At 34.8% G+C, this 24,060-nt stretch overlaps 1 protein-coding gene across 3 annotated transcripts in view; it reads right to left on the bottom strand.

The window, feature by feature from the left end:
* The window catches only part of Fstl5 (follistatin-like 5), a 790,918-nt gene that overhangs the window by 125,446 nt on the left and 641,412 nt on the right, over positions 1-24,060 (bottom strand). For 2 of the 3 annotated variants that reach the window (XM_013031833.1, XM_013031834.1), the window contains exon 10: positions 8,379-8,405. The exons of the other annotated variant lie outside the window; for it this stretch is intronic. In XM_013031833.1, coding sequence (XP_012887287.1) covers positions 8,379-8,405 — 27 coding nt within the window. The remainder of the gene's footprint in view (positions 1-8,378; positions 8,406-24,060) is intronic. 3 annotated transcript variants of the gene reach the window in all.

A 24,060-nucleotide genomic window follows, 5' to 3' on the forward strand; every position in this document is an offset into this window, starting at 1 on the left:
CCTGTTCTTCCTCCTTCCCCTCCTCCTCCTCCCCCTCTTTCCCCTTCCTCCTCCTGCTCCCCTTCTTCCTCCTCTCACTCTCTCCCTTCCTCCTCCTTCTCCTTCCTCCGCCCTCCCCTTTCCTCCTACTTCTTCCTCCTCTTCCTCCCCCTCTCCCTTTTTCTCCTCCTCCCTCTATTTCCCCTTCCTCCTCCTCCTCTCCCCCTCTTCCTTCTTCTCCTCCTCTCCCCCTTCCTTCCCTATCCCTCTTCCCCCTTCCTCCTCCTCCCACTCTCCCCCGTTCCTCCCCCTTCCCTGTAGCCCTTCCTCATCCCCCTCCTCTTCCTCTTCTTCTCCCCTCCTCCTCCCCCTCACCTCCTACTCATCCTCCTTCCTCCTCCCCCTCCTCCTTCTCCTCTTTTCCTTCTTCTCTTCCTCTTTCTTCTTCCCCTTCCTCTTCCACCTTCCCCCTATCCTTCTTCCCCCACTCTCTCCCTCTTCCCTTCCTGCTTCTCCTCCTCCTCCTATTGCTCCCCCCTCCTTCTCTTCTTCCATCTTCTTATTTTCTTCTTCATAGTCTTTTCGTGCCCGTCCACTTACTTGAACTCAGGGCCTGGGTATTGTCCCTGAACTCATTTTGCTCAAACCAGTTCTCTACCACATGAGCTACCGCTCCATTTCTGGCCTTTTTAGTAATAATAGTCTCATAAATTTTTCTGCCCAGGCTGGCTTCGAATCAGAATGCCCAGATTTGCAGCCTCTTGAGTAGCTAGGATTACAGGCGTGAGCCATCTGTGCCTATCCAGAAATGTAGTATTTTTGAACATTAACAGAGATGACATGAACTAAAGTTTGAATTATCTATTTTTCCTGTATCTTTGTGGCTGAATACAGGTCCTCATGCTTGGTAGCCAGGCACTTCAACTATACATATTCCACTCCCAAAAGGTAGTCAATGTTCATAATCAAAACAATTTTGACTTGTATCAGTAAACCTACAAGTGAAATTACCTTAAAACACATACAAGTTGAACATTAATAACTACCAGTCTGATGTTTTTATTTCATAATAATATATGTTATTATTATAACTTATGAACATAATCAAGCCATATCATGGTCTGTTCTTCAGAATGAACTTATGTTCATTCAGACATCCCATTCAGATATGGGATGTCTGAATGAACATAAGTGCTCTTGTCTTACCACCTCTCAAAGTCAGCCTGCAATCACAAATTTGAAAGTGTTTAAAATCAGTATTCATAATTCAAATTTATTCAAAGCTTCTGAAAACATTTCTGTCTCTCATTCTTCTTTACCATATTTTCATACAATGCTCCATGCGAGTCGTGTAAGATTAGTTGCATCAGTGAAAGTTCTGAGCAATGATTCCTTTAGAAACCACTTCATAAATATAAATCACTCTTTTAGGTTGAGAGCCTATGTTTTGCGTTTAAATTATGAATTACACATCAGCATTTTATAAAGCATAAACTAGTTCTAGATTAAAAAGTTACACGTGAACCCAAATACCATTATCCATGTTTGGTTCTGTTCTGTTTTCATTTGTTTCCTATTTTCTTTTCACTATGTGATTGTATTTATTAATGTATAATTATAAAATAGATATTTATATATTCATTACCTTGCTTATGAAATAAAATCTTATCCATGTCATTAAAGAACTTGTTAATTCTTCTGCCCTCACTCACAAGACTGTCATATTTTTCCATTTATTTTCTTGCGAGTCATACTCTGTTCCTAAAAGATTGGTGTGGATCCTAGCAGAACTTCCTATCATTCAGATGTGCTTATTTTTTTCTGTAATAATAATATACCTATGCAAACTTAGTACCAGCACAGAGTAATATAAACTGACTTATGATAGAGATGTTGGAAATTGATGACTCCCACACATTTTCAATTGGGACTTTTGTAAAAAGAAAACAAAATATTTGTGCATGCAAATATGTAAGTTACTATGAACTATTATTTTTTTTCTGAGAAGTGCGATCAGAGAAAGAGGTAGAAAGGTGAACTTTGTTCTTATTCAAAGAGATCTGAGGCAAATCAGCCCACTTTTTTTTAAATCAGGGAAATGTCAACTAGCCTTGGGCTTGTTTCCCTACATTATATATACTTGGATATAAAAAATACACTTACATAAACAAATTAAAAAACAAGGCAAAAGGACAAGAAAACAAAAATAGCAACAAGGGCAACTAAAAATGTCTCTTGCGTTCATTTCTTGCAGCTCATTGCATAGAATATTATTTTATGCGATCATCTACACAGAGCTACTATATAAATCCTCCTACATAAATCCTCCTGTCTCAGTTGGTGAATGTGTAGAGTTCTATATAATTTTTCATTTCCTAGTGTGTATGCATATATATGTTTTAATCATTCAGTGTGTTTACTTGTTTGTTTGTATTTAATAGGGTGAGGGAGGGCACAGAAAAAGTTGAATGAAGGTGAACAAATATAACAGTAATACTCACTAGACATTATGTGGAAAATGAACTGTATGTCTTGTGGGTGGGGACAGGAGGTAAGAACCAGGAGACAGTGATGGATGGGGAGACATGGTTCAAAAAGAATTTTACTTATGACTCTTTACTTGATTCATGCAACTGAACCCCCTCTGTATATCAACTCTATAAAAATAATAAATATTTTTAAAAACAAAATAATTACATTTATGGCATGCAGAATTAGTAAGAATTTAATGTTCAACAGGGCAAACAGCAGAATGACTGCCATCCGGGAAGAGTTTAACAAACAGGAACTGTCATGATTTGTATGGCTGATATCTCTAGTTTGAAAATTTTCTGGTTCAAAGCAACTAGTAAAATGGTAAGCAGTCCTAATTTGATTGTTCTTCCCATTTTACCTCAAGGCAATTTTTAGTTTTTTTAATTTTGATTTTCTATGCTAAATTTTTGTGATATCCGATTTTAAGTCTTGTTTTCTTACAATCCATGATTCTGTGAAAATATTGACTTTGTAGTATCTTTCAGATATGATCTACCCAAGAGGCCTGCTAAGTCAAAACTATTATTATAAAAGTGCTCAGATATCATTCACATTTTCTTTCTCATTCTTATATTCAGAGTGCAGTTTTTCACAGGCTACCAAAAGTATAATACATGTGAGAAGTTACAACTCCTCAGAGTAGTATTAGATATAGAAATCCAACACTACTGTTAAGCCCTAGCTAAAAGATTTGGAATGAGAGTTGTCTAATTATTATTGAAAATGTATCTTTAAAATATAATATGATATTCATGGCAAAATGTAGTAGGCTTAATATAGTTCACTTTCTTTCCTTGTTTCTTTCCTTCATTTCTTCCTTCTTTTCTTCCTTCATTCCTACCTTCCTTCTTGCTTTCTTTCCTTTTCTTTCCCTCTCTTTCTTTCTTTCTTCTCTTTCTCTTTCCTTCTTTCTTTCTCTCTTCCTCTGTCCCTCTTTCCCTCCCTCCCTCCTTCCTTCCCTCCTCCCTCCTTCCTTCCTTCCCTCCCTCCCTCCCTTCACTTCCTTTCTTTCTTCCCTCCTCCCTTCTTCCCTCCCTCCCTCCCTCCCTTCCTTCCTTCCTTCCTTTCTTCCTTCCTTCCTTCCGTCCTTCATTCCTTCCTTCCTTTCTTCTTTCCTTTCTCTCTTTTTCTTTCTTTCCTTTTTCCTTCCTAGTTATTGATCCCAGGGAGTTTTACATCCTAAGCACAAGATCTAACACTGAATTATACTTATAATCTCTATACATTTTTAACAATTTAATACATATTTTAATGTTTGTTTAATTTCTAATATGTAAATACTAACAAAAGTAACCAACTGCAACAAAAGTTCATTAAGCTGTAAATCTGATTTAAAACTGTAAAGGAGAACCTGGAACTAAAGTTTGAAGATCATGTAATTTTATGTTGTACTCACCCAGTGATGAATGAAAGACAGGCACATGTACCTTGTTGTTTCCAGGTCAATTGTTAATCTCCTGAAGTACAGTGGCTCTAGAAATACTCTATAATTTATCTTTTTTCTTGCGAGCCTTTTAGTTTATTTGCCATGTCTTTCTTTTTATACAAATGGAAAACATAAAGAATTACTTCCAGTAATTCTTCCAATAAAAGTACTACCCAGAAGATTTTCTAATGTTCTAATAAATGTAATGAATAAGAAAAAAATGACCACAATGTACATTCTTATCTTGGAAAGAAGCTTAAGAATAGAACAGTTCTCTGTTTATTTCATTGTAATATTACTTATAAACAGCATAATTATTTCACAGGTTTCCTCAGTAAAATTTGGTTGATGTTTAATAATTTGGTACATATTTAAATTAATCACAAAAGATGTTATGCTGATATTTTCCTCCACTGACTTAAATTGTCATTACTTTATGATTTAGAATTATAGACAATACCAAGTTATAATTCTTTGATGTGATTTGGTAATTAAGGATATTAAGTAAGTTTTGGTGTTGTGCAAAATCTTCACATTATGTTATGTATTTTAATGTGCAGTGTTTCTACATATGAGAAATTCTTGTTTTCATCTACAGAATACTAGACAGTATTCATTGCAATTTGTATCTTGAATAACTCAACACGGATAGATTTTTGGCTCATGAATGTTTTCAATCTTTTTCTCTTTATTTGGAACCCAAAATGTATTTGTAAACAAAGTAAAATCATGTCATACACATCAGTAGTGCCTTTATATCAACTCAAACTAAAGTATGCTGTGCTCATGAAACAAGACCTGCATTTAGTTACCAGTAACACACACACACACACACACACACAAGCACACATACACTCACACATATAGGCGTTATTTATCCGTAAGTAGAGTCTCTCAGACTAGATATATTGGGAAATATTGATATTATTTTATAACAGTACTTTTGAGTGAATAACATGAGTGAATAACTCATCAACATAAACACTTGTTATTAAGTTGGATTTATTCATAAACTCACACTGATTATCTGGTATAAACATTAGAAAGTATTATTAATTTACATATGAAATTATATAAGTCTGTATTTAAAATGCTATATTAAATTACTTGCTTTGATTTACACTGCTTTAAGGCAGTTATCAAATCTTATTTATCTTTGAATTTTCAAAGTTTTCAAAATGTTTTGTAGTTAATGGATTCTTTAAGAAAATTTTCAATTTCAACTCCTGTTTACAACTACTTATAGATAATAATAAAGAATAAAAAGATAATTATCAATAAATGGGTAAGATATTTCCTCCTTTAACATTAATTTTTACTGGTTTAAGCAACGATCGTAAGTAGGAAAAAAATGAAAATCAGATTAGAGGATACTCTAGTTTAAGCATAAATATTGATGTGATAAGTAAAATATATCTCAGTGAGATATATTTAAGTTATAAACTCTTGTCTAAGCTAGGTTCTGATACTTTTGTCTTTTAAATGATTTCACAATATTTAATCTAATTTTAACCTGGCATTATTAAAGCCATCCTTTTTAACTTTCATTGTACAGGTGATGTATAGAAAGATTACAATTACATATGTCAGGTACATTTCTTTTTGAACAGTGTCATCCCCCCTCTCATTTTCTCACTGCCTTTTCTCTCCAACCTCTTCCTTCCCTCAAGTTGTATAGTTAATTTACAACATAATGTATAGTATCTCTGCTGAATTTGTTCACCCTTTGTCCCACTGTTTCTGTGCTTCTCCTTCCCTCCCCCAAATTCAGAAAAATTTACATAAAGGACAGAAACCAAAAAACCGCTAAATAAAAAGTTACTTCTGACAACAGAAGAGACACAAACACACAAATGTAAAAAAAAAGAATAGAGTGGAAATACATTTTTCAAAATATAAACTTTGTATATGTTACTATTCTATTTTTCAAAAATGGTAATAGAATTTTTATTGGAAGCTTTAGTCAACTAATGTTTTACTTATGTTCATGAAGTAATTATACATAATTGGTGTTTTACTGATTTCTCAAACTTATACACTATTTCTAGTCACTGTTTATACCACCAGTATATGTGTTTAATTTTAATTGTAATTATGGCATGATGGAAATCAGTTTACAGAGGTCTATGAAGCAAAATCATGTCTATTGTAAATTTTGTTTAAGAAGCAACACACTAATTTGAACATAATTATTCACAAAATAAGAAAAGTTAATATTTTTCTAAGGATATTCTTATAAATACTTATTTTTACCAAACATATTAAATAGTGATATTTTTCTAAAGTATATAACAAATAAAATCAGCAAAAAAGGATCTTTTTCATTACCAGAGAATACTAATTGAAATATACTGAAAGACTAAAAGAAGAAATAGTTAAATAAAAATGATTTTTTTTTTCAGTCATGGGGCTTGAACTTTGGCTTGGGCACTGTCCCTGAGCTCTTCATCACAAAGCGAGAGCTCAACCACTTGAGCCACAGCACCACTTTCAATTTTCTGGTGGTTAATTAGAGATAAGAGTGCCACGGAGTTTTCCTGCATAGGCTAGCTTTGTACCACAATCTCAGATCTCAGCCTCCTGAGCAGCTAGGATTACAGGTATTAGCCACCAGGCACATAAAAAATTATTTTAAGTAATACACTTCAGTGGATTTTAATTGATTTCTTTTACATTTTATTGTTGATTCAAGAATATGATTACTGAACTGAATTGAAGTAATAATATTCATGGCATTTATCAAAATGCTTAAGGAAAAATGTTTGTAAATAATAAATCTCAATGGGATTTTAATTAATATGAAGACTTCCTCTATTTTTGAGTGGCTTGAATTTTTATAAATTGTGCACTGAAAGTTATATCATGAAATAATATTTATGGCATTTTTAAAGTCAAAATATATGAGGATTTGTTTCACATGTTTTTAATTCTCTCATAACAGCATTGTGTAGACAGAGTCCATCGTTTTATAAGCACCTGGTTCATGAGGTAAAATAAACTCACACATTTTTTTCTTTTTTTGGGGGGGGGCCGGTCATGGGGCCTGAACTCTGGGCCTGGGTGCTGTCCCTCAGCATTTCAGCTCTAGGCTAGCGCTCTACCACTTGAGCCACAGTACCACTTCCAGCTTTTTTCTTTTTGCTTATGTGGTGCTCAGGAATCGAACCCAGGGCCTCAGGCATGCAAGGCAAGTGCTCTGCCACTGAGTCACCTTCCCAACCCCACATTTTTTCTTAATAACTATCAAATACAGATCTGTAGAACATGATCTCTTTGTTTAGATCTGTGACTTTCATCACAAAGATAACATGAAAAAAACTTGCTAAATTCTCATTGAGAACTTAAGTGTCACAGTCAAATTCTTTGAGCTTCTGAGACACGTGGAGGAACAAATCTGATCTTGTAGAAAAGCTGTAAGAGGTGGATATGTTTGTCAGGGATAGACTGTGAAAATGGTCTATCGCTTACTCATGGGTACTTTATTCTAAGAATTTAATAAAAATACAATGGATAAACAGTTTGAATACTCAGACTAGATTTTTTCCCCCTAGCTGTTGAGATTAAATGTGGGAAACAATAAAAATTGCAATACTAAATGGCACTGGATATCATTTACTGAGTAGTGGCTTCAGTTAAGGAACCAGTAGCAACAGTGCTTATTTTCATTTTTGAGAAAAGATTATGACATTAAGAAACTGGTCATTTTTCTTATGTTCTTTAGTGCTGGAAACTACATTTGAATCAATGTCCTTCATATTTTGTGACCCATGTCTAAGGTAATTTATTATATTCCTTTGATCAGATGATTGGCTTTATAATTATTCATTTTTTAACTTAATATGGGTTTATTATATAAATTATGTTAGCCTTGAACCTCAAGGTTCTTATCCTCCAACCAGCTAAGATTACAGGCAGGAGTCACCAGTACTTGACTTATGTACTTCTCTCCTAAAATTTAAACTATTTACTTAATCCCTGTATAGCTTTTACTAAAGAAGTATGCATTGAAATAGGCAAGATGTATTTAAATCTATTTTCATTTAGTCTAGTTGAAAATAGTAAATGCATATGATATTGAAAATAATTATATTTTGTTTTATACTGTATTTACAAGAACACTCTGTTTCAAGGAAAAATTAAGCATTATGATTAATTAGGTAGACTTTGACTTTGTTTTGACTTTATACTTTCAAAAAGCATTTCAATATACTATGATAAAAACTTTCTGGTTATATATTAATAACTAATCTGATGATAAAAATATTTAATAGCTGGTTTTTACAAGAGCTATTATAATCAAATGAATTACTAATCAAATTGAAAAGAATGAGCTAATTATTAAAATTACTGATAAATAAAAATACAAAAAGAACTGAAAAAATCTAATAAAATCAAGCAAAATTATCACAGTAATGTTAAAAAATATTGAATACAGTACCTTCTTCTCTCCATAGTATGTTAGCTACTGCAGCATGTTAAAAACAAAGAGTAGAAAGAAAAATGAATAAAGAGACATTTAGCTAAGTACTAATATAAATATCTTTCAAAGATGTCACAATCTGTGATAGAGAACATATATGTAAATGCAGTTAACAATGTCTTCAACAAGGTATTAACAAAACCAAACAGTGGAAGCTATATTAAACTCATAAATGTGTAAATAAATATATTGGACAGCATGTAAGTGTATACAAATTAACCAAAAACATGGTAGTTTCAAGGTAGAACTGACATAGTGTAATTCCTTAGAAGTAGAAAGTGAAAGTTCAACAAGCAGGTACTTGAAAGGGGCAAAGTGGGGTCAAGGGGAAAGGTGTAGATGAATAAAGAGGAAAAGAGTGGGAGAATGCAGTCAAGAATTCAATGTATATCTTACAAAATTAAGAGCAAGGAATGGGATGGGTAGGAGAGGGATGAGTAAGAATATTGAAAGAGATGACATTGATTATGATGCATTATATTTGTAAACTGCTGTATGAATATTAAATTTATAAGTGGAAAACTAAAGATAATAAAAAGAGGTATAATAAACAAAAGCAATGGATAATAATAAAAAGAGGCACTAAAACAAAAAAAATCTATTGGAACCTGGTAATAATACTGTTGATGCATTTCTTAAAGTAACAAATTACTCTTTAGGATCATAATGGTAATAAAGAATACTTTATGCCTCATTGAAAATAACAGAATATCAAGTAAATGTGTTAAATTCATCTTAGAACAAATAATAGTAAAAAATATTCATTTAGTTGACAATTTATTTAAAAGTCACTAATAGAGAAGTTACAATCTTTTTCAGTTCCTAGCAATCACACTACAATGCTCTTTCTTCATAATGTTTAATTTTGCTCCCTGAAGCAGAAGTGAAAATACAGGCTAAAACAAAATATGCTTATTTTCAATATCATATGCATTTACTATTTTAAACTAGACCAAAGGAAAATAGATTTAAATACATCTTGCCTATTTCAATGAATACTTGTTTAGTAAAAGCTATATATGGATTAAGTAAATAGTTTAAGTTTTAGGAGAGAAGTACATAAGCCAATGCCCATGGCTCCTGTCTGTAATCTTAGCTGTTGAAGGATAAGAATGGGAGCATTGAGACTCAAGGCTAACTAGGGTAGAAAAAGTTTGTGAGAACCCTTCTCAACTCATCACAAGTTTGGCTATTGCTTTAGGTGCCGATCTTCTTCAACTACATAGGAGGCTGAGATTGAGAAGATAAAGTGCTCCTGTAATGCCAGCAATAGAAAACCTAAAAGTAAGTAGATTGCAACTCAGGTGTGTTTGCCCCAGTGAAAAGCAAGACTCTTTCTTTAAAATAACCATGGAGCTGGGTGCTGATGGCTAAACCCTCTAATCTTACCTATTTAGGAGACTGAAATTTGAAAATCACAGTTCAAAGCCAGCCAAGGCAGGAAAGTCTGTGAGATTCTTTTTTTTTTTGGGGGGGGTGGGAGGGGTTCCGGTCGTGAGGCCTGAACTCTGGGCCTGGGTGCTGTCCCTCAGCTCTTCAGCTCAAAGCTAGTGCTCTACCACTTGATCCATAGTGCCACTTCTGGCTTTTTTTCTTTTTGCTTATGTGGTGCTGAAGAATCGAACCCAGGGCCTCATGCATGCAAGGCAATCGCTCTACCACTGAACCACCTTCCCAGCCCCTCGTGAGACTCTTATCTCCAATTAACAACCTAAAAACTGAAAGTGGAGCTGTGGCACAAAGTGGTAGAGCAAAAAAAATCAGGGACAGTGGCCAAGGTTTGAATTCAAGCCCCATGACTGACGAAAAAGAAAGAGGGAGAGAGAGAGAGAGAGAGAGAGAGAGAGAGACTGAGAGGAAGGAAGGAAGAAGGGAAGGAAGGAGGGAGGGAGGGAGGGACAGAGGGAGGGAGGGAAAGAAGGAAGACATACAGGTTGGAGGGGTGGTACAACTGTACTATGCTAGCTTAGCAAACTAGTATAATACACATTATATATGTACATAGCATAGTACATGTCAATATATATATATATATATACATACATATATAAAACGTTTTATAATTCAGAGTAACAAAAAGCCTGTGTTTTAAGAGCTAAGCAATTTGCCAGGTGCTGGTGGCTCACACCTGTAAACCTAGCTACTCAGGAAGCTGAGATCTGAGGATCATGGTTCAAAGCCAGCCCAGAGTCTGTGAGACTCTTATCTCTGATAAACCACTAGAAAACCAGAAGTGGCACTGTGGATCAAACGGTAAACTGTTCTCCTTGAACTGAAGAGCACAGGGACAGCACCCAGGCCCAGAGTTCAATCCCCACAACAAACAACAACAACAACAAAGCTAAGCAATTTAAATATGAAGAAAATGTAGCTACTAGAAAGTTTTATATACATCTAATAACTGGATTTTCTAGCCATGTTATTTTTAAACTGAATCCCTATGTATGAAGCTGATCAGAACGGCATTCTACTCTTTTTACTTGAGGCTTAAGAACAAGTTATTCAGTTCCAGGACCTACTGTACTTCTTTCCTAGATAAATATTGAAAGTGCCCATTTTGGTGCTTTTACCTGTTCTACTGTTTTTTTCTGTATTAACAATATTTGTTTAAATATGCATGGTGTATGCATTACTCTAATACATTTGGCGGCACTGTTCTTATTGGCTGCATTGTCCTTGGAACAAATATGAAGGTAGTTCAACCATTCAGTTATGAAACAGACAGGTCTTGTGACCTCATGAGTAATGTTGATTATGGACACTGCATTTCACTATAGCAATCATTCCACAATGTATTCATGTATATAATATGGGCTCTCTGAACATCCTTACTAGTCAAATATATTTAAATGATAAAAGGACAGATCTTATTATCATGTAGAAGCTGTAGGCAATAATGAAAACCCTATCTACAAGAGGTAGGAGAATCAGATTTCAAGTTTTAGCTCATTGGTCAAGAAGTATGTCTGTCATTGAAGGACAGAGGTAAAGTACAGGCCAGCTTCATTATGATGGTGGTGCCCTAGCTTGACAAGCCCACATAGAACTACAAGATACGCTATGGAGACCTGTACCTGAGAAAAACCTGAGTAAGGTTTATCAGCCAAAAACATCATTAACAAGTGTAGACAATTTCAATTCTGTCTTATATTTGGGGAATACAATTGATGAGGCTGGAGAACTTGTTTATGATAAAAAAACATTTCCATTTATTGGCTTAAGAATGAGGGCCAGATTTAAAGATCATAATTTTTCTTATTTCTAGAAACAGGTAGGTAGGCATATGTGTACTCAAATTTACAATCCTTTGTTAGTGAGCAATAAATGAGTTTCCAGAATTAGTTAGATAGACATGGTCATCAGTGCTTCAACCTTCCAAAATTAGATCAGACCGCAACATATCTGTTGATAGAACTTATACTTGGGTTCAGAGAAAATAGATGTTCAGATTATTACAATTACAAATCTAATGTTATATAATAGAGGAATACAGAAATATGATTTTACCGAATGGACTAATCATAGCAGTGGAACTAGGGGGAATGAGAGAATTGTTTAAAGTTTGAAAAATACATGAGAATTTACTGGGAGGATTATAGAGTTTGGACTTCCAGGTGTATAAATTGAGGAAATAGAGGAAAAAGATCCTAGTAGTGTGTCAAAGAACAGCTATTTTAAAGAACTGAAGACATTCAGAATATGGACCAAGACATTTTAAGACAAGAAAACATTTATGAAGACATACCAACACACAAGGCTTGCAGAATTAATTTCAGATTAGGTAAAATTCAGACATTGATTATTGAACTACGAAAGATAACCCTCACTCTATTTTCTACTGATATTCCAAAGAGCTGTGCTTCTTTAAGTATTTGAAGACAATGAAACACACAGGCAAAAATATAAACATTTAAACTACCTAATTTATTTTAAAGTTGTTTATTAAAAATAACAACTATAGCCAGGCACCAGCTACTCAGGAAGTTGAGATCTGAGGATCATGGTTCAAAGCCAGCCAAGGTAGGAAAGTCTGTGAGACTCTTGTCTCCAATAAGCCACTCAGAAAACCAGAAGTGGCACTGTGGCTCAAGTGGTAGAGTACTAGCCTTGAACTGAAGAACTGAGGGACAGCACCCAGTGTTCAAACTCCAATACTGAAAAATAAACAAAAAAAACCCTATAACTACAATAGATAAAATTTATAACAAAGAACTCAAAATGGATACACAAATGATTTTAAACAAAATGTAATAGAGAGACTGAATTTCTACACTTTAAGGCAAAAGCATCTTTGGGTAAAAAGAGAGAAAGAGAGAGATAACAAGAGGGGATGGAATAAAGAAAGAAGAGAAGAATGAATAGTTATAGTTATTATAGTTTAAAAATGATCTAGATAACATAAAATGTACAAGGAAATAAAAATTTTCAAACTCAATTGAATTAAAATAGCAATCATATCAAGTAAAATATTTTTATGAGACATCCCTAAAGTCTGAGCATTTATGAAAAATAATCATTAATTTTTAAGAAATCACTAATTTTGATTGTACTTTGTGTAGCTCAAGATGGAAGTACTGCTTATAAAACCCACAAAACTAATATTTATACCTGATAAATGTAGAGGAACAGAAGAAGTTATAGCATGGTCTTATTGATAAGCCAAACTAAATAAAATATAGCAAAATTAACCAGAATATTAAAAGTATATATATAGATAGATAGATAGATAGATAGATAGATAGATAGATAGATGTGTGTGTGTGTGTGTGTGTGTGTGTGTGTGTGTGTATTCTCCTGGAGTAAAAGAATAACTTTGTAGATACACAAAGAATTTATCTAAAATATCACAATAGTTTGTCAAATGAGAAACCATCAACATAAACGAATGTGAAAAAAAATGCCTAATTTCTCATTAAGTGCAATGCATAGTGATAAGGGAACTAAAGAAACACTTTTTTTTTCTTGTCAGTTGTAGGGTCTGAACTATGGGCCTGAGAGCTGTTCTTCAGCTCAAGGCTAGCACTCTATCATTTGGGCCACAGCACCACTTCTGGCTTTTTCTGCTTATGTGGTGCTGAGAATTCGAACCTAGGGCCTCATGCATGCAACGCAAGCACTCAACCACTGAGCCACCTTCCCAGTTCAAAACACATTTAACATTTAAATATTAATAGTAAATGTAAAGGCAAAATAGAATATGTGATTTGTTAATTGAAAATTAATTTTTAATAAGATGTATAACTCATTATGTATATATATATATATAAACAAATGTTACTACAAGTTAAAATAAAGACAAGCATATGAACATTCCTGAAATTTCAGCTACTTAAGTGATACAGGCAGGAGTTAAGGGTAGCACAGGCAAAGTTAGAGATGCCTTTTCTGAAAATAAATGCCAAATAAATAGGCTTTAGGAAAATATGTCAAATGCAGCAATGTTTGCCTACCAAATGTAGGACCTTGAGTTTTTTTTATCCCCAATACTGCAGAAATAATGAATGAATGAATGAATGAATAATAGCAAATCACAAAAATTTAATTGTGCATAAATTCAACAGGACAGATCTGTTAGGGGAAACGCAAATAAATTTCTAAAATTATATATGTTCATTGTATAAGAAAAAAAGATCCAAAACAACATTTATTTACAATAACCTGAAGTGTAATAGCTTGGTGATATATTAAAATATAAAAATATAGTGATCCAAGAAAGCATTTTACTAAAAACAAATAGATGGAAACTTTTGTTCATAAAAGCAATGGTTCCTAAGCCAATGGTTCCTAATCCAATGGAAGTTTTGCAGATAATCTATAGCTTAAAAATTGCATACAAAGTTTACTTTGTATATAGTTTAATAAGAGCATTTGCCAAACTTGCAGGAAACTCTGCATCATATATAAACTCAGTAAAGGAAGGAGAACAAGAGGAGAAGGGAGAGGAATAAGAGGAGGAACTAAAATATGAGAAAAAGGGGAGAAGGAAGAGGAGGAAGAACATCAAGGAAGAGGAAACTGTATGGAACAGGAAGCAAGCAGGTGGGTGAGAAGTAGGATGAGTAGAAAAATTCATATTAACTCCATTAGAACATCATTCGATGTACAAAATTGAATCTCGCTAAAATTTGAAATACACTTTAAAATTAATAACAATAACAGCCATGTGTATTTCCTTGTACTTTCAGTGTTTTCTGAATATCTTATTAAATATGAAATATCATATGAAATATTCATAATAAGAACATTTTCTGGGCTGGGAATGTGAGTTAATGGTCAAGTGCTTGTGTAGCAAGCATGAAACCCTGGGTTTGATACCTGAATACTACATAAGCGTAAAAAGTTTGAAGTGTCACTGTAGCACAAGTGGTAAAGTGCTAGCCTTGAGCAAAAAAAGTTCAAGGACAGTGACCAGGCCCTGAGTTCAAGCTTCAGGACAGACATAAAAAGAACATTTTCCTTATGCAATATGTACATAATATATAAATATGTAACATGTTACAAACAACGTTACTCACACAGAGTTATATTACTACATAAAATGTTACATATCCATAAAATTTACAACATAATACACTTACTTAAAAATTAAAATTATGAGGGAAGGAAGATAGCAGAGTAGCATCTACAGGCTAACTCTTAAAAAGAAAGCAGTTTTAGTGTTCCAGTAAAAAAAAAAAAGAAGCCAAGGCTAAAGTGTAACACCAAATGAGCCATCATAGTAGAAAGTGTTTGACCAGAGAGGAAAAATTTAGGCAGCCTGTTTATGGAGACAGATTTGCGCACACGCAGGTGACAGCAGCAGTAGCAGAGGCTGCCTCTGCCACCATAGCAGCCAAAAGAACCTGTGACAAAGACACCAGAAATGGAGTGAGAATGGCTTCTATTCAGTGACAGCATGAACTGACAAAGAGCAGAAATCTTCATCCTGCTGACCACAGAAGGATGTAGATCACTGACTTCTAGAAAGCAAAGGAAAGGTACGAGTACCCCACAAGACATTCCCACTCTTTCTCACAAAACAGCATTTGGAAAGTAGCTCATTTCCCCACCAGAGGAGATGAATTCAATCTTCGCTACTGGCAAAGACCAGGCTAGAACAACTAGCAGATAACTCAGGCCTTAGAAGCAGACACTGCAGAGACATTTTTCTACAGAGCAAAGGAACCTGACCATAAGGACTCAGCTCCACCCAGGAGGAAGTTGCCCTTCCCAGGTGGAGGAAGCTCCACCCAGGATGGGTTGACTTTGTTCACTGGATAAACCGAGCCAGAGGTGGCTTGGCAGCTCTCCAAGCTACAAGAGTTTAAAAAACAAAGAAAAAAATCAAAACTAGATACTGCATAAAAGCTAAGAGGAGCTCCAGGCTGGGCCAAAAGAGTTTCTCAGGAGCTAGCCCTTCAGAGAAAAGCTACTGATTACAGACACACCACAACATTCAAGCACCCTCACAGTCATCTCCCTCTTGTGTGACACATAAAGAAGATCATCCTTCCACTGAACAAGTCTTGGAGGAGGGTCATAAAGACCTAAAAGCCAGAGCATCTTTCTGCCCGCTAAAACAAACTGAGTTGAGAAACCAACTAAACCACAGGAAAACCAAACACCAGAAGCAAATCAGAGGCTCTATCAAGAGACTGGCTATGGACACAATGGAGACACAAGAGCCCTCAAATAAATCAAAGAATTCTTCTTTCTGCTTAATTTTTTTTAATTCTACATTTTTTTCTTTTTTTCTCTTTTTTTCCCTTTTCCCTTTTGATTTTTTTTTTTTTTTTGCCGGTCATAGGGCCTGAAATCTGGGCCTGGGTGCTGTCCCTCAGCTCTTCAACTTGACTAGCGCTCTACCACTTGAGCTAAGGTGCCACTTTTGGCTTGTTCTGTGTATATGGTGCTGAGGAATTGAACCCAGGGCCCCATGCATGCAAGGCAAGCACTATACTACTGAACCACCCTCCAAGCCCCAGTCTTCTATCTTTTTATTCTCTACTTAATTGCTGTTCTGCTCATCCTCAGATATTTAGCCATTGGGGATTTCCTTCATTGTGTGGATACTTAATACAGACATCAATTACTTAATTCACAATTTGGAAATCTTAGTTCGTTTAATTGTAATATTATTTCTTTATACATATATAATTTTTTAAGTTTATCATTTAATTTTTTTATTTATTTGTCATTTTCTCTTTGTTTCTTCTCCTTTTTTCTCACCTCTTTTTCTCTCTGAATTTATGTCTTAGTTTTATTCCCTGTCTTCTTTCTCTGCCTACATTCCTCTAATGTTATTTTCTCTTCACAATTCTTGCTATACCTCTAATTTCTGGTCCCCTGGCTCCTTCTTTGATTTTCTTACTCCATAAATCCCTAGTGGTTGGTTGTTAAGATTGACTGTATCTGTACTCATTTTGAATATGTCAAAAAATGTATGCAACAACAGTGCTCTGGATGACACTTGCCTTAAAATGGTGTTCTAGCAGGGATTCAGTTTTGTTTTCAAACCCAAATGGGCAGAACAAGCAGTAGAAACACAAGAAAAATGGCAAGACAAGCTCATCTCAAGATAAAAATCCCAGAAGAAAATTCTCAAAATGCTCTACAAATACCACTGGTAAACATGATAAATGAAAAAACTTTAAGCCTACACAGGGTTCTGTAAGCATGAGAAGCAATGTATGAGCATGATGAAGCTAACCAAAGAGTAATAGAGGAAATCATGAAATCCACAGACAGAAAGTTCAATGAAGGGATGGGAAGGAGAAACAATGAGGAGGTAACAATACTTGATAAGAAATGTACTCATTATTTTGTCCATGTAATTGTAACTCCTCTGTAGGTATTCTCATAATAAAAAAAAAGCAGAAAGTTGAATGAATTCCAAAACAAGGAAAAAGTATCAAAATAAATATAGCCCTTTCTGTCTGGGAAGATGGCTCAGTGGTAGGGTGCTTGCTTTGCATGCATGAGGCTCTGGGTTTGATTCCTCAGCACCACATAAGCAGAAAAAAGCCAGAAGTGCCACTATGACTCAAGTGGTAGAGTGCTAGGTTTGAGCTGAAGGGCTGAGGGGCAGCTCCCAGGCACAGAGTTCATGCCCATGACTGACCAAAAAAAAAAAAAAAAAAGAAATATAGCCATTTGAATAAGGGATTTGAGAGTCAACACTGAAAACCAAATCAAGGAGGTAAAGAAGCACATGCAAAGTCTAAAACAAAGCTTCAAAAAAAGAAATTGAAGCCATCAAATCTGACCAATTAGAAGTAAAAGAAATAAAAAATAAAGTAGAAAGTCTTAACAGTAGGTTAGATAATGCAGAAGATCAAATATCTTGTATTAAAGATAGTTTAGATGGTATAGAGAAAAAACGAGCAAGTATTCAAATCCAAGAAATATGGTAAATCCTTTCAACAGATAGAAGACACCATCAGAAGGCCTAATTTAAGGCTAATGGGAAGGCCTAGAGGCAGAAGCTAAAAGACTAGGAAATTTATATAACAGAATCCTAGCAGAGAACCTCACAAACATTCAAAAAGATAAGTCCATTCAGATGCAAGACACCTTTAGAACCCCAAACACCAGACCAGAACAGGATATCCCATCATAGCAGTGTAATCTGCACAGAATCAATAGACACCAAGGAAAGGATCCTTAAAGCTATCAGGGGGGAAAAAAAGCAATCACCTATTAAGGAAAACGAATATGCATAACTACAGATTTCTCAGCAGCGACCATGAAAGCAAGAAGAGTCTGAAAGGTTGTATGCCACGTCCTAAAGAACAACTATCAACCAAGAATAGTGTACTCAGCTAAACTATCCTTCATAACCAGGGCACGAACAAAAACCTTTCATAGAAAAGAAAAATCGAAACAATCTCCGCCAAACCACCATTGTAAAAGGTACTTACAGATGCCTCAGAGAAAACCAAGAAGAGCATGATAAAGGCAGAGAATCAGCTCCCAAACAGAGAATAAGATTATCATAGCAAGAACCCAGTGAGCACAGCCCCTAAGAAGGTGGAAAATATGGCAGGAATACTTCTCAATCCTAGCACTCAATATTAATGGCTTACCTCTCCAATTAAGCAACATAGTTTATCTAGCTGGATTAAAAAGCAAGATCCTTTGACTTGCTGCCTTCAAGAGACACACCTTGCCCACAAAAACAAACATATTTTGAAAGTGAAAGGCTGAAACAAAATCTATCAAGCAAACAGCCCCCATAACCAGGCATGAGTTGCAATCCTAATATCAGATAAAATAGACTTCAAATTAAAATTAGTGAGAAGAGCAGGGTGCTGGTGGCTCACACTTCTAATCCTAGCTACTAGGAGGCAGAGATCTGAGGATCTCAGTTCAAAATCTGCCCAGGCAAGAAAGTCCATGAGACTCTTATCTCCAATAAACCATCAGAAAATCAGAACTGGTGCTGTGACCAACAAAAAAAACAAAAACAAAAAACCATTAGCAAGAAGAGAGAAAGAAGGACATTACATACTAATATAGGGATCTTTCCTACAGGAGGATATAACAATTTTAAATATTTATTTACCAAATACCAGAGCATTCAAATTTATTGAAGAAATACTACTTTCCCTAAAAACACATAGATCTAAAGACATTAACTTTTGGTGATTTTAACACACCACTCTCCCAGCTGAATAGAATAACCCAACAAAAACTCAACATAGAATACGCAGATCTAAACAACTGCATAGACCAACTAGACTTAGCAGACATCTACTGAATATTTCACCCAGCAATATCAGAATGCATGTTGTCAGCAGCACATGGAATATTCTCCAAAATAGACCATATTTTAGGTCACAAAGCAAATTTGTCCAAATTCAGAAACATTTAAATTATGCCCTACATCCTCTCAGATAACAAGGGAATAAAATTAGAACTCAGCAACAAAAGCCACCAAAGAAAAGAGACTGAACAACACACCAGTTCGTCATGGAAAAGAGCAGAAAGGATATTCAAATGTTCATGGTATTTAACAAAAATGAACATACGAATTACCAGCTCCTCTGGGACACATCAAAAGCAGTGCTCAGAGTAAAATTTATTGCTGAATTGCTACATCAACAAATTGGAGAGATCACAAAACAACAATTTAATGATGCACTTGAAGCTCCTTTTCAAAGAGCAACAAGACAAACCCCAATCCAGTAGATGGAAACAAATAACAAAAATTAAATCAGAATTAAATGAATCACAATCCAAAAACAGGATAAAAGAAATCAACAAAACAGAGTTAGTTCTTTGAAACAATTAACAAAATTGAAAATTGACAGTTCTTTAGCAAAACTGACCAAAAAAAAAAAAAGCACAACACACCCAAATAAGCAAATCAGAGTTGAGAATGAAAATATCGCAACAGAAATAACCAAGTTTCGGATCATTATACAAGAATACTTCTGAAACCTTTATGCTAAAGAATTTGAAAATCTTGAAAAAATGGACAAATTTCTAGCAAATATTGATGTGCCCAAACTAAACCAAGAAGATTTAAACCAACTTAACAGATCCACATCAAGCCTTAAAATAGAAAGAGCAATAAGAGAATTCCCACCAAAGAAAAGCCGAGGACCAGATGGGTTTACAGCTGAATTCCACAAGGCCTTCAAAGCATAACTCACACCAAAACTCCTCCAACACGTCAATATACTTGAAAGTGAAAGCTCACTACCAGACTCTTTGTAGGCCAGAGTAGCCCTCATCCCAAAACAAGGCAGGGACACATCAAAGAAAGAGAACTATAGACCCGTTCCTTTGATGAACATCAATGCAAAACTTCTCAACAAAATTCTGTCCAATTGACTTCAACAATTCATGTACTATGATCAAACAGGATTCATTTCAGGGATGAAAAGCTGGTCCAATATATGCAAGTCAATTAATATAATTTATCACATCAATAAAAGCAAGGCTAAGAATCCTATGATCATTTCAATAAATGCAGAAAAAGCATTTGATAAGATCCAAAAACCCTTTATGATGAAAGTGCTGGAGAAATTAGGAATCCATGAACATTACTCAATAGAGTACAGTCTATGTATGACAAAACTACAGCTAGCCTAATACTTAATGACCAAAAGCTAAACCCATTTCCTCTGAATTCAGAAATGATATAAGGATGTCCACTTTCTCCACTTCTCTTCAACTTAGTATTAAAAAGCCTAAGGCAAGATGCAAATATAAATGGGGATCCACATAGGCAAAGATAAAGTAAAACTCTCCCTCTTTGCAGATGATCTTGTATTTAAAGAATTCCATGGACTTCACTCCCAAGTTACTCAAACTGATCTGAAACTTTGGCAAAGTAGTAGTGTATAAAATTAACCCTCAAAAATCAATGGCTTTACTGTATGCCAATAATGACAAGAGTAAAACTGAAATCAGGAAAGCAACTCCTTTTGTAAATTCCTAGGAATTAACTTAATCAAAGAAATGAAGTTCCTCTATGATGAAAATTTTAAAATTAGGAGAAAAATGAGTGAAGAGGTTACAAGTTTGACAAGAAATGTACTTATTACCTTACTTATGTATCTGTGTCCCCTCTGTACATCACCTTGACAATAAAAAAAAAATTTTCCTATGTTGAATTTAATATATCTACTACCAGAAGTGGGTATTGCATGGGTATGTATGCAAATAATTGCACAATCTTAGTTAGTTAATTTTTATATGAGATATAGTCTTTGATTATTAGTGATAACAAAGATGCTTGCAAATAATTTATAAACTTTTCTACTTATAATTATACTACATTATTTATGTAATCTCTGATAATCTATAATTTGATTCTCCCATAAAAATTCTCTATGTAGTATTTTTGTTTTTAAAATAAACATACTGTAAATATTTTATCCACAGTTGACTGGCATAGAATCAATAGTTTGGATTAAAAACTTTTTTATTTCACATGTAGAATCTTGTGAAAAACCTAATTTACTCCATAATATACCATAAATATATTCTGTTCTTTTTTATTTATAACTAAACATAAACCCCAAAATTATAGGCTCCATATTCAACTCTTATTTATCATATAAGTTAAATATGAAATTCTTTCTGAAGATGCCTGAATGTAGTAGGAGAATCATATACTTTTAATTATTTTCAATACATTAAGAGTTTTGGATAAGGAAGTGACATTGTGGCTCAAATGCTAGAGTGCTTTTCTTGAGCTGAAAAGCTCAGGGACAGCACCCAGGCCCAGAGTTCAAGTCCCACCACTTACCACCCCCCCAAAACAAAAAGAAAAAAAGAGTTTTGGATTACATTTAAAGTGATGTCTCTCATATCAAGTACCCCATCTCTGTCAGGAAATTCATTTAAAAAGCTGAATGATAACATAAGGAGTAATTTAATTAACTATATAACAGTATGCTTCAGTTCTGAAGAGCTATTTATATTGGTTACTCATGTGTAAAGTGCTTTACTTTTCAACTAAGTATTTCTTTGGCTTTTCCTTCTTGTAGTCTAAAAGCTATGTTTTTCACCACTATGTTGCTTGATAAAGTGCATCTATGTAAAGATAACATTTAAGTTCGACATTATAGTGACTTGCTACTTTTTCAGAATTAAGAAAATATTTTCAGCAGGCAAATGAAAAAGGTGACTTTAAAAAAAGTGTAGATAAAATTTGATTGTGTTTCACAAAATTTATACTGTCAAGGTAGCTGAAATTTCTTTGAATGTATATATGGAGAATGAACTGAGTCATTTAAAACATTCTCCTTTTAGACTACAAGTTGAATTATGTGTGTCAAGTGCAGTGCCTGCCATATGCCTTATTCAGAGGCACTTTTGCTTTTGCTTTTTTTAACCGGTCATGGGGTTTGAACTCAGGGCTTGGGGTACTATCCATGAGCATATTTGCTCAGGGATAGGGCTCTACCACTTCAGCCACAGTTCCATTTCCAGCTTTTTCATGGTTACTTGGACATAAGAATTGCATGGGCTTTACTGTCCAAGCTGGATTCAAACTGCTGTCCTCAGTTCTCAACCTCTTGAGTGGCTAGGAGTACAAACAAAAGCTACAAGTTCCTGGCCAGAGTCATTTTTAAAAGAACTTGTCAGTCTTTTAGCACTAATTAAAGATTAAGTCTTCTATGAGTATTCAGAATTTAACCTAGTGTTTAAAAGTATCTACTTAAGCAGGACCTAGTGCATGGATTACATGCTGGACACATACTCTACCACTGACCTACAATGTCAGTTTAAAGTCACATCAGTTTTAAAGTTTCAAAGTAACCACTATTTAACCAAGTAGAATGTGTATCCTTCCATCAGTCAACTGAGTCTGAATGAATAGAAGATCAGGTAAGTTAAGGATTACTTTAAATATTAAAGGACCACACAAAACAAACATGAGGACATCCATTATTCTTTTAATGTCAAACCAAGTAAACACATTAAGCAGTGGTTCTATCACTAATAAAGTTGACTCAAACTTAGTGGATTAAAACATATTGCTTATGGCAAAACCTCTGTAGAGAGCATTTCCTAGCTTCACTTGTCTACAGGTTTGACCTGGTTAGAAGGCCCCATTTTTAATGAGGATCACTGCCCTGCCTGAAACTTGGTGCCAGATGCTGGAAGGTGGTTTCACTTCTTTATTCATGGGGTTATGCACAGGCTGATCTTCACACCCAGTCAAGTTGGCATCCTGAAGAATGTCCGATCCGAAAATTAGGAAGGAGGCACAATGCCCTTTATGATCTGGTTTTCAACTTTCAAGACATTTGCCTTCACTTCTATCTATCTCATGTGGGACAGAAAACTTCTCTGCAAAATTAGGCATCACAGAGGAATTATCAATTGATCAGTCAGTCATTTTACTTTCAAGTTGTTAAGGTCTTCCTTATTCTATTTTTTCTTTTCTTTTTTTATTTTAAAAATGTTGTACGGAGGGTTTACAGTTAAATGAGTAGGGTAATGAGTACATTTCATAGCCAGCATTGTTACCGCCTCTTTTGTTTTCCCCCTATCATCTCTAGGGCTTCTTGTCACAGGCCGAAATTTTCTTAATAAAGACCCAGAAGTATAACAAATCAAAGAAAGTTTGGACAAATGGAACTGCATGACACTGCAGAGCTTCTCCAAGGCAAAGGACACAGCTAGCAAGATCAATAGAAAGCCCATGAACTGGGAGAAGATCTTCACTAGCCATACAAGAGACAAGGGTATCATATCTAAAATATACTTAGAACTCAAAAAATTAAATCCCCCAACAACAGAGCCTCAAAGAAACAACTACCCTATTAACAAATGGGCTAAAGGCTTAAAGAGAGGTTTCTCTGAAGAGGAAATAAGAATGGCCAATAGACACATGAAGAAATGCTCAAACTCTCTAGCCATAAAAGAAATGCAAATCAAGACAACACTGAGATTCCACCTCACCCCAGATAGAATGGCTATAACCAAGAAATCTAATAACAACAGATGCTAGAAGGGATGTGGCCAAAAGGGAACCGTACTGCATGGTTGGTGGGAGTGTAAACTTTTTTAACCACTCTAGAAAGCAGTATGGAGTTTCCTTAAAAGACTATGCATATGCCATAAGGTTCCCTTCTGTCCACATCCCCTCCAGCATCTGTTTTTTTTTAGAGTTCTTGATTTTAGCCATTTTAACTGG

This window comes from Dipodomys ordii, unplaced genomic scaffold (assembly GCF_000151885.1).
Source record: "Dipodomys ordii isolate 6190 unplaced genomic scaffold, Dord_2.0 Scaffold145, whole genome shotgun sequence".
In the NCBI taxonomy this organism is placed as follows: domain Eukaryota; kingdom Metazoa; phylum Chordata; class Mammalia; order Rodentia; family Heteromyidae; genus Dipodomys; species Dipodomys ordii.